The sequence below is a fragment of the Haliotis asinina genome, chromosome 1, assembly GCF_037392515.1.
Source record: "Haliotis asinina isolate JCU_RB_2024 chromosome 1, JCU_Hal_asi_v2, whole genome shotgun sequence".
Taxonomy (NCBI): Eukaryota; Metazoa; Mollusca; class Gastropoda; order Lepetellida; family Haliotidae; genus Haliotis; species Haliotis asinina.
In genome coordinates this window covers 11,881,477-11,893,633 of record NC_090280.1, presented here as the reverse complement: position 1 = coordinate 11,893,633, position 12,157 = coordinate 11,881,477, and the positions used below count along the sequence as shown (strand labels likewise).

At 37.4% G+C, this 12,157-nt stretch overlaps 1 protein-coding gene across 4 annotated transcripts in view; it reads right to left on the bottom strand.

The window, feature by feature from the left end:
- The window catches only part of LOC137287118 (uncharacterized), a 142,982-nt gene extending 139,391 nt beyond the window's left edge, over positions 1 to 3,591 (bottom strand). For all 4 annotated transcript variants that reach the window (XM_067819284.1, XM_067819257.1, XM_067819266.1 and 1 more), the window contains exon 1: positions 2,797 to 3,591. Coding sequence is in view for 3 of the 4 variants with exons in the window: in XM_067819257.1 (XP_067675358.1) it covers positions 2,797 to 2,851 (55 nt within the window). In the remaining variant the exon portion in view is untranslated. The remainder of the gene's footprint in view (positions 1 to 2,796) is intronic.
- Positions 3,592 to 12,157: the final 8,566 nt, after the last annotated feature.

The window sequence follows — 12,157 nt, the reverse complement described above, 5'->3', positions numbered from 1 at the left end:
ATTCATTGTAAAATTCCGACTGATACAATAAACAGGCTGCAGGACTGTTAAACACAACTGAAGTTGCACTGAAAATGAGCCAAGTCACTGTGTGCGTTGGAGCATGACAAGGCACACGCTAATTGGTACAAATGGTAAAGAAAGCAAGCGAGTGACCTATTCCTTTTGTAGAGTATCCCTGGTTCTACCACCATTGGCCTATGAAGAACTAATTAAACTATGGCCTATCGATGTAAGAATCTTCACACTAATGGTAGCGATATCCAGCCAGGGGAGATAACCAAAACAGCTCTTTTCGTAAGCACAAAAACATGGTCAGAAAACGGAGTGAAAACAGAGGGGTGCATCTAAGTGCATTTGTAACGTCTCTGATTGCACAAAGAATACGAATCAACCAATGGAAAGAAGGATAACAAAGCTAGACACACCTTTTTCATAATTTGAGAAATGTGACGTCAAATGTGTACTTTGTGAAGGTAAAAACATCCGAAGTGTAAAAAACATATCTATGCAAAGCGCACATTAGTAAAAAAATCTCATGGTTAGAAGAATCATCCAGCTACAAATTGTAGTAATTGTATTTTTTTAACAACGTGCTGATTTCGAAATAAGAATGGAAACGACCCCACCATCTATACCGGAAGTAACTTTCGCTTGCGATGAAGCAACCATCCTGGTTCCCGGGCACCCATTAATGTTGAGAGGCCCTGCCAGCTGAGATCGTATTTGTCAACAAGCATGGATATATATCATCTTTGGTGTGAAATAGGTGAGTGACAACATATTTCATACTTGCGATATGATACATCTTGAACTAATGAATGAATATAAGCCATTTATTACCGCCAATCAATCCAATTTTAACACATATTTCGTATAAGTAAATAGTGTGCACACTGATTGAGACAATTTGAGTAGACATACCTTTTTATGAAATTGACATGGTTATCAAAAATGAAATACTACTGACAGTGAGTGAATTAAAATGTGATTGACTGTTTGTATACACAAGTTAATAGCATTTGACAGTTGAACATGACGACATTTCATGTTGTAAATTTATCATCTCCATTTTCAGTTGCATGGGCTGACCAAATGAACAGAAGATAGAGAAAATGCCAGGCTACTTTTGTTTTTTCAGAATGACACAGATTGGTTGCTAGTGTTATATCAGATATACATGATTAACATGCAACTTGACCTGTATGCTGTCGTTAGGATTTCTTTGAGGCACTTATACCTACTATGCATTGATAATTTGTGATAGAGTTGAAAGAACAAGACTAGGTACTCTTTCAAGGAATAACAATATTTCTTCCTATGTTGTACATTAAACTTCGCCAAAGTGGATACATAAGCCCCCAGGATCATTGCAACTGAAACTGTATTTGCTGGAAAGTATTTTCTTAAGTAGTTATGATCACATCCAAAACAGACTTCAACCCTGACCTCTAAATATCAGATATGGTATCAACCCATCGTGTATGAGATATTATAAATGATGTAAAAGGGCTTAGGTGAGGTTTGTTTGTCACTGGGGCCAAATTTAGTTTTCAACCCAGTGATATATATTTTATGGATTATCTTGTAGGAGAAAAACTTTATTTATTCAAATTTTAGTGGTACTATGTTGTCTGCAGAGAGTTTATGTGGTTGCTCCTGTCTTAAGAAAGGAGGAAGAAGTCCTTATGTATTGCGTGTTTTTTCCTTATTTTGACAAACTTTTGTTAACATCAAACTTGCCTTGTATACAGTTATTGTCTTTTTCTAGTCATTACTATATTACTACATGTCATATGTTTATGATGGTGTTGAAACAGCTGAGTTGGGAACTTCTCGCAGTTTGTGTGTGTTAGATATATTACTTTTGTTGCAAAAAATAAAGACTTGGTGCCAATAAACAAGTACAATGCATACCAATATTTTTCAGAAGTGTATAAATATTTTTAAAAAATTACCTTAGCAATTGTATGGCTGGAAAGAAATGAGGTAACTTTTTGATGGAACTGGTGTCTGAATGCTAATAATTTTTCAAATATTTTTTTTTTTCGAAAACAAAGTGTATTTTGATAAATTATCCCTTGCCCTAGCTCCACGTAAAATTTTACAGGTAGAACACTAGATATTCTTCTAAATACACTTACATATGTTTGTATCAAATTTTAAGGTCGAACATATATTTTTCATAAAAGCTCTAAAATATTATTTTTTTTAAATTTTACTGTCACCCTTTAGGGCTAGAAAGGCCTGTTGTACCATGACAGTGAATATGTATGCTTATTCTGATGATGTTTTAATCACCTTTAGACATTAATCATGACAACTTTGTATGAAAAAGCAAAAAAGTTTAAAAATTATTGATATGGGGCTACTTTTACAAGGCAGGATTTCCATACTGTATGTTGTAAATATGTGACTGTCATCACCAAAATGGATAGTAAGGATACCATTACAGAACTAGAATACTAAAACATATTTTTCTAAAGTGCCAAAATATTTTTAAAATGTTCCTAACCACCCAAAATGGCTGAAAAAAATGTTTATTTTTTTTCTCAGGGTGCGTGTCTTGTAAATTTAAGAACGTTTTAATAAAAAAATTTAATATAAAAATCAAAGTGTTTTGTTATTATTGAAACTTCATTCTAGTAACACACCAAATTTTGTTGAAAAATTCCCATAAATAAAAAATGACTGGTTATGCCTACTAATGGTCACGTCACATCCCCGACGTTTAGTGTCTAGTCTTCCAAGAAAGGGATTCATTGGAATCAAACTGCCTCAGTGTTAAGAACTTACCTTTACAGTGATAAGGAAACAACAACATAAGCAGTAAAAGGTTGTATCCATCCATTTCGAATTGTTATTTTCCGAGCCTGACAGATCTGTCCGTTTCCTGATTTTCCTTTTTTTCTGATTCTGTTAAGCTTTTGTCAAGTTTCACTGGGCAGTGAGTACCCGCCCGCTCCTGTTGCTCGTCTCTCACGGTCGTCCCTAACAGTAGATAAAGTGAATACACGCACACGGTCTTTGAAAGCGTGAAATATTGCAACGACCGTTCCTGCTGCATTTACTACAAGAGCAATGTAAGTTCGTTCACGGACTGGTACGGGGAACCTCTAGAATACAGCCCAACAACTTCACCCGAGAACGTCCCCTGTCGCTGGTAGGTCACGAGTCACTAAGACAAGCAACCAGTTGTGAGAATCCGTCTGATGCGAAACCGCGACCTTCGCTTTATTTGTACCAAGGCAGCCTGGTTCCCTAGATCTGTTGCGCCTGCGCTCAAAGCTCCGACTCCGACTCCGACCCACTCAACCACTGCCGAATGGCGGCCTTCACTGCAGGGAGACGCGCCATACATTTACATATGAAAACCCGAAAACGGGTGGTTAGAACTTTTTCATAGCATTTTCATCGATACTATGGCAAAGTCTACGTCACCAGAACAACGGCCACCGTTACTTTCAGTGATGGAGAACGTTAATTAAGCAGTTTCGAAACACGAAAATCGTTGTAATCCGTGAGTTTGCTCTTGAATATTGAGTAATTTACTCAGTACTTGTTGACCAGTTGCCTATTGTGATTTAAAAAAAAAAACAATTCAAAGGACAAGGTATGATAGAGGCCCTTTTTGGCCCGCAACATGTCATGATTACCAACATTTTACAACGTGATACTTTTAGCAGGCTGTCTAAATTAATTCTTGAAGTTACCTCCAGTTGCTTTTTGTGTTTTTAGTGTTGTTATTTTTCCTCTTTGAAGAGATCAAAGTTAACATATTTTACAATACCTTCTAGAAACCTACATTTTCTGATTTTCAGAGTGATAGAAAAGTATGAGCAAAAGCTTCACCCATCCCAATTTTTTCACCACATATGAAGAGAGTAAATTAGAATGCACGCCTAAAAAATTGTGGTGGCTCACACTTTTGCTCACATCAAAATGTTTAAAAAAATACATTTTTTTCGGTTCATGAAATTGCCGTATACAGCATCTCAAAAAATAAACATTGACATAAAATAACTTCTTTAAAAACTGTCCATCACATTTACACATCTATGCCATGACTGTAGTTAACACATTGGGCGCTACACCCCTAATGGTCATAAATCGTTACAGTAGGAATCAAATTATCCTTGAGATTAGGTTATTTATCAGTACCGTAGTTACTCCAAGAAATGTTGTATTACTTGTATTATGTTTCTGTAAGCAGTTACCATACATACCCTGCTATACCACACATTGCTTAAATTACCTGGCTTATACTTAATGTGTATTAGGATATGATTGATTATTATGTCTATTATTGCATGTCATTATTATATATGAATTGATGTATTGTGAATGCCAAGACACTTGCTTGAATAAACCCAAGGAACTCACAGCTCTCTCCTTTCTTGTTTCAAGGTTCGCTCCCAATAGTTAATTCCCCAAATCGAGGCTTGACAGCCCCTATAATGAGCATAACAATTATCAGAAGATATTATGCCAATTTACTTGAAAGAATTGTTTTTGTGTTTTTGTAGTGGTTAAAAAAATATGATGTTTTCCGTACATGTTCCATAGCTAACTGGTGATCTCAATTAGTGTTATGACCTGAGATATGTTAACTAATTAAAATGAGTATAATTTGATAAATTGGTGAGTGGTTATCAGGTGATACTGTATAATGACCTGAACAACAAAATGTGTCATTGCAAAATGGCAAATGTTCAGGTTGACATAGAGCTTGTTCCCAACATTCGCGTTGGCAAAAGCCTTGTGTATCAAGGTTTCAAGTACAGAGTGAAGAGAACCAGAGGCACCAGTATTCACTGGAAATGTTGTTTGGATACTTCCAAATACCTCATTACGACAGTCAACAACATCCACAACCATGAAGCTAACCTTACCAAGATTGCAGTTTACAAATTCATTTCTTCAGTGAAGGAAATAGTCAAGACGGACAGCAGAGCTATTCCATCTCTGTGCCTGGCAGAATTAAGTGGTATGTATTGTCTATACAATGTAATATGATGTAAATGTGTAAAAATGTATTAAACATACTTGATTTCTTATCAAATAGAACGTAAAATATAAAAATAATATAAGCAGATATATTTTGTGCATGTGTGTTGTAACCCTGCTACTTGAAGAATTTATTCGCCATATTGGATTCATGACGTCATCAACACCTGGACACCTGGTGTGTGTATTTTTAGAAAATGAGTCACTCCTCTCTATTGTATAGGGAGATCTATTGTATCAACACCCGGTGTGTTTATTTTTAGACCTTCAGTTATTGTCTCAGGCCTGCATTGTGATCTTTAGTGCCATCACTTGGTGTGCCTGTATTTAGAACATGATATTCCTCCACACATTGGTGCAAACAACATCTAAGGAAGTACAACTTACCTCGTGGCATCTATAGTCTGGTTCATAATTATTGAGAATTTTTCTTCTTACTTTGAGCTATCCTAACACCTCAACTGATTCACTGATACTTAAAACTAAGTAATGGTATAAGGGAGGTAACTCATCTTGGCCTACTGAGTATAGTACAATTAGAGTTACCTCCCCTGAATTTGTAGCAGACGTCATTTTCCTCAGCAATGTCAACAATGTCTGCTGAAGATAAAAGAAGGTTGATTTTTGAGTTGTGTAATCAAGGAATTGATGATGTAAATACATTGGCAGAGAGAACAGGAACTCCTCTTTCTACTGTGTATAGGATTAGGAAGAATTGTAAAGAGGGAAAGGATTTTGGGCACCAGAAAGGAGCAGGGAGACCCAGAAAATTGGACTTCTCAGATCGCGTCCGGCTGGGAATTTTAGCGTCTAAAAAGCAAAGGGCAAGCATCTCCAACATCAGGTATGAAATGATAGAAAGGGGATCAACAGTTGTATCAAAATCTACAGTTAGAAGAAATTTGATTGATCTTGGATGGGAGAAAAAGACTGGAATTCCCTCTCCTCTCATGAAACAAGAACATAAAGACAGGCGTGTTGAGTGGTGTTTGGCACATGAAATCTTTGACTGGGAAAATGTGATTTTTACTGATGAAAGCTCAATATGGGTATATCCCAATAATGTGAAAATATGGACAAAGTCTGCGTCAGCACCGTTGTATCGACGACCTAAATACAGCCCAAAGTTTCATGTATGGGGAGGGATATCCTTATTAGGAACGACCCCGCTGTGTGTGTTTGAGGGAAATCTGACAAGTCAACGCTACACTAACATATTAGATAATTTTCTCCTTCCAAGTGCACATGTGTTTTATGGAAATGACTGGATTTTGCAGCAAGATAATGTTCCTAAACACACCGCAAAAACATGCCAAGCAGTGGTTTCAGGAGAAAAATGTGACTGCATTACCATTTCCTGCATATAGTCCTGACTTAAATCCCATTGAGAACATTTGGGGGATGATGAAGGAATGTGTGAATCAAAAGGGGTTGACAAAAATTGAAGACATGAAGAGAGAAGTGGTCCGATACTGGGACAGCATAACTCACGAGACACTAACCTCTCTGATAGGAAGTATGCCTACCCGTCTTAGACTGTGCCGTGAAGCTCAAGGAGACTTGATAAAATATTAAATTGTTACCTACACAACATGAAAAGGTCAGTTCACTTTCACAATACATTACATTTTATCTGATTTGTTCTCGTTTAATAATATGAAATGCTTTATCTATTCTCAATAATTTTGAACCATACTGTATAAGAAATTCCTCAACACAGATATGTCCATGAACAGATCCACACATATATTCATTGTATCCAGCAGCACAGTGTCACTTAGAATAGTTCAATGAAATATCCAGGCATGTCCAATATATCCAAGCTGTCTAGATGTTTGGAGGGGTTGGGACAAGTAACCCATTCATGTGAAGAAACAGATTGGTTCATACTGTACTCCAACAATGAATGACTCATTTGCCCACCCTGGGGCTCCTTTATCTTACAAAGTTGACAAATATGTACAAACATATCTACAAAATAACAACCAAACCTAATGAAGAAGACGATAATGTATACAAAAATGTACAAAATAACTACAAAACTAACAATACAAAAAAAAGCCCCTAGTAATCCCTAAGGATTATTTCTATTAGAATAATACCGACTCTTCATGTTGAAGAGCCAGCTGCTGTTTCTTCAGTTCCTCCCTCCTCCATTCCAGATGGTTCTGGAAGAATTCCCTTAATCTGAAAATAGAAGGATATAAATAATATCAAAGAATGGTGGCAAAACATTTACTTTACTAACACTGATATAATATATACTTACGAGGAGGGGGAAGAGGAAGAGGAGGGAGATGCTGTCCGTTGAGGGACTGTGGTGAGCAGTGGTGGTGGTGGTCCAGCAGGCATGGTCACCCCTGTGATGACACATTCGTCACTGTAATGAAAACAAGTACCCGAAAGTAACACGAAAATGTTCAATATTTTCAATATAAGTTAATTACATCAAGTGTTACATACAATAGTATTTTCCGAAATAATAATAACTCACTCATCAGGGGTGTTCATGTCTTCCATCTGTAGCGTCTCATCACTGAAATAGGAACAGAATGACATTAGTTAACCTACTGCTTGTCAGAAATTGTGATTTGCGACATTAAATGCAATGATTAAATTGGCTAACTTGTAAAAGAGTGTTTCCAATTACAATAACATGAGTATGCTTACTCGGTCTCTATGTCAGTCACATCAGAGTAGTGGGGAGAGGAGACTGTGGGAAATTCCTCAAGCATATCTTGTCTGAAAAAAGAAGATATTTTAGCACTGCCACTTTCCAATCATATCGCTTTAGGGAATGATGTTAAATAATATGTCTTGTCTGAAAATTAATAATTGTTACACTCACATCATTTTAAGGATCCATAACAGCCAGAAAAACATTACTTTTACAAAACTTTAACATAGAAATACTCACAGTTCCAGGAGTTCTTCAGCCATATTCTCTTCTTCAGCAACGTTGAATAAGTCAGGGGAAAGGTGAAATGTGTAAGGCAAGGGGGACCCCAGGTATTATATAGGGAATATTGCCACAAAGAACTTCCATAGCACTATAACTTTTCATCAATGACCCACCATATGTTTATGGTCACATTACCTCAATACAACACACGTCTTCTTTTCAGGTTACCATTCCCTCTCAATCTGACCTGCATCTTTAGAGTCAGCAGCTGGAGCTGGACAACTCCACTATTTTCACCAAGAGAGGCCCCCAAAGGTACAGGCATTGTAAAATTATTTTGAATGCTACCCATTCCTTCAGTGTTGATAAAAGACCAGATGCATAAGCATTCACCTAGCTAACATATGGCTGTGCTCTTAATAACTTAACAGAGAAAACAACCACAAAAAATATACAATCATATGCGGTGAAGACATTTCAAAATATTGATTTTATTTCTTGTTATTTCACTTTCAATAAAACAGTTGCTGATATTTCTTGTTATTTCAGTTACAATAAAATTAGTTGTTGAAAACAAATAAATAAGAATTGTTAACCTTGCCTGAATCCCAATAAACATGAATCATAGTAAAAACTAATACTGCAAAAACAAACACTATTTATTGCATGTTTATATAGCATGTATGGTAAAATCACTATGTATAAATACACAGTTCATAAACTCCATTAACGTCTACACATCTTGTACCATGTGTGGTGATATTAAACATACCAAAGTAAATATAGATGGGATTAAAACCATCATCAGTTCACACATACCTCAGGGTGTCTGGTGATATTAAAATGAGTGAGTTTAAAAAAAAATTGCCGTCACATCGGCAATATTGCAACCATATCGTGACGAGAACAAATTATTTTATACCAATATTTAAAGCCTGTCATCGGAGTACAGTTAAAAAACTATAAACTATCACATATATGAAAAATAGCACTCAAAGCTGAAAACAAGGACAATACGATATAAAACACAGGCTATAGATCGCCAATAGCTGAAGGTAGATCACCATACTAGGAGGAACCATGGGGGACTTGGTGATATTTATATGTAAACATACCTGATGATCGGCATGAAAAGCATGAAGGGTATACTCACAAACAAGGTCCTCTCCCATCAAAATAAAGAATAATCCATCAGAATAAAGAATATCCCGTCTAAATATTGCATATCACACAAATTCCATACACTTGTATAATCCATGAAGCCGCAGAGTAACCCGTCGCACAACCCACGTCTCTGCCCTCTCACTCTCAGGGTAGGTAGACAAAGAACAGTCAAACAAAGACATTTTCGCGCGGTTTTAGGTGCACGCGTGTCTCAGCCTAAAAACCGCTTCTGTCAAACCTGTGCGCAAACGCCCCTCAATCAAAACGGACACATAACCAAAACGGCTACCTATCCCAAACAGTTGCCCACATGTCTAAATGATGAGATATTTTAAGTGAATGAATATAATATTTACAGATCATGACAGAGCAAAAATGAACAGAGAACAGATTCTTGCCGTCAATGGTATTATCAATAGGTTATTAAAAGGAAGATTACCCGTGACTCGATATGAAAGACGTCGTTTCCTAAGGAAAAATGATAGAAATAACTATCTAACCGTGTTACGAAGATTAGTTCACCCTCTATGGATGACATACAGTTTTTGGAAGAGTCTTTTCTCCAGTAACATGCCTATCGTAGCATTTGTTTTGAAACCACAGTTTGTCAATGCACTTAGAGATGAGGCCATTCAAAATGCCTGGTTATTCAATAGAGCATTGGCTTAGAGCTATGACTAACAGTGATACTAAACCAAGCCATGGATATAAATCACCACGAGGACAATCTTGCTTCATTTAGTCGTGGACCAGTGACAGTGACATTTCACCTCAAGCCGCTCCCGTTTTGGTATTCATCATGAATAATCCACGATACAAACTCTTCGTACCCGATGCCGAAAAATGGACCCGATTTTACATGCTACAGGCTGAAGGGAAAGGAGATCCTTATCACTCCATTATGCGTGGAGGAGAAAAATCTGCCATGATGTCAGTGGATCGTTTTTTAGAACTGTACGATCCAGAGTGGAAGAAGGAGAAACCAAAAGAAACAACCTCAGAACAACAACCTAAAATTAATTTCGTCACCCCGACTCAACAAGCAGTCGTACAGGCTGAGGCTCGTATACAGATGCAGAAGAAACCTATAAAAAGGCAAACTAAAGATAGGAAAAAAAGTTCCTCACAGAAGCGCAAGCTGTGTACATCTAAACGAAGTGGCTCTGGTGATAACTTGGATATACCCACCAAAAGCAGGAAGAAATAATGGCTTCATATACAGAGAGTGTATCCGTTGAGGCTAACGCTGATGAATTTAACCTCTTTACTATACCTCCTACCTATGCGACAGTGAATAAACAGTATTATATGACCTACAGACCGACGTCTCAAATTACAACCGATTCCAGTCCCATTGAATTTAACATCTCAGGACAAGGGGTAGATTACATTGACTTGAGGAGAACTCAATTACATGTACAGGCCAAGATACTCAAAGCAGATGGAACAGATATTACAACAGACGAAAAAGTAGGACCAGTCAATTTATGGCTTCAAAGCCTGTTCTCTCAAGGGGATTTGTCTCTCAATGGAAAACTCATTACGAGTTCGACCAATCTATATCCCTACAAGAGTTATATCAAGGTTCTTCTCAACGAAACCACAGCATCGAAATAATCTCTACTACAATCTACTACAAGGTGAAAATACAAGATATCTATTTGCGAATGTGTAAGATTCGACCCAGCTCAGCCATCACCACCAGTCATGCCAAAGTTCTCACTCATCACACAGCAAAGTATCCTTTCACCAAGAGTGACATCAAAACTGTATCGTTACCCAAAGGACAGCTGAACTAGTGTAGAGGATATGTGTTGCATGACATTCAAAGCAGTTTCACTATAAATGCAAAGGTCAATGATGAAATGATGTATGACTATGCCTCTCAGTATTTTAATGCATGTATGTAAAACTGTCCATAATGTGCGTGATACATCACAAATGATGACCCTTGGAAAACAGTTATTTCCTGGACGTGCAGGGATTCTCGTGGAAGCTTACACAGATGCTTACACAGATGCTATGAAACAGCCCTATGGCTACCTGGTGCTGGACATGTCTCCACGTGCAGAAGATAAACTGAGACTCAGAACCAACATTTTTCCAGGGGAAGATCCCATTGTGTATGTGCCAAGAGTATAAACAGTCGACATTAGGAGAGACCTTGTCATTTGTAGACATGGAGTCTCAAGCTGAGGACTGTCATGTGTCTCTGAATATTCCTGCAACAACCAAAGTGGAACTACCCCCTGTACTGAAACGTATTATTATCTGTCTATGGTGTATACTTGTGTTGTTAATAACTGCAGGATACACACTGACCCTCACATGGAGAGGTAGGAGTATGGTACCCTTGGACTATATTGTGAATGGCAGTCACTACACACATGACTCAGTTGGAGGAGCCTATAAATATCAGTGACATTTGTTTGTCATGTGCATTCAGCAGTGAGTCACCAGTGATCAAAATTGTTGTGCTTATAAATTGTGCTGAACACTGAATGAAACGCCATTATGTCTAAGACACTCAGACAGAACGGATATTTCTTACGGTTTTTGCAAGCGAGTACATCTCCTGTTCAAAAGAAGTTGCTGTTGCAAAGCGTGACTGATGACCAATTAAAAGTTTTGGTGGAGATTATTTATAATCTGTTAAATTCTGATGTTCGCCTCCGATTGGGGACTTCTGTGGGCTAGCGGAATTACAGTGGGTTTTTTTATGTTTATTTCCAGGTACATTGTCTCATCACTATAAACACGTGCTAAATCTAGATAGTATGGACAGTTTTACATACATGCATTAAAATACTGAGAGGCATACATTTTTACGTAAAAAGTCTTGAAATTCTCTTCGATAGTAACTGGGTCTTTTTCCAAAGCTGTCAAAGAATTCTCCATAATTTGGTGAATGTAACCAAATAGCGATCCAATGCTGGCCTCCTTGTGTTGAATCTTGGGTATTGATGATAAAACCTTGGGGGTACGAGATGATTCTCTTAGGAAGTTGGTCTGCTGCACCTATTGTCACATGAAACTGTTTTGTGATTCCATCCGTATTGAGGGCACACATCAGTTGTAGTGTAT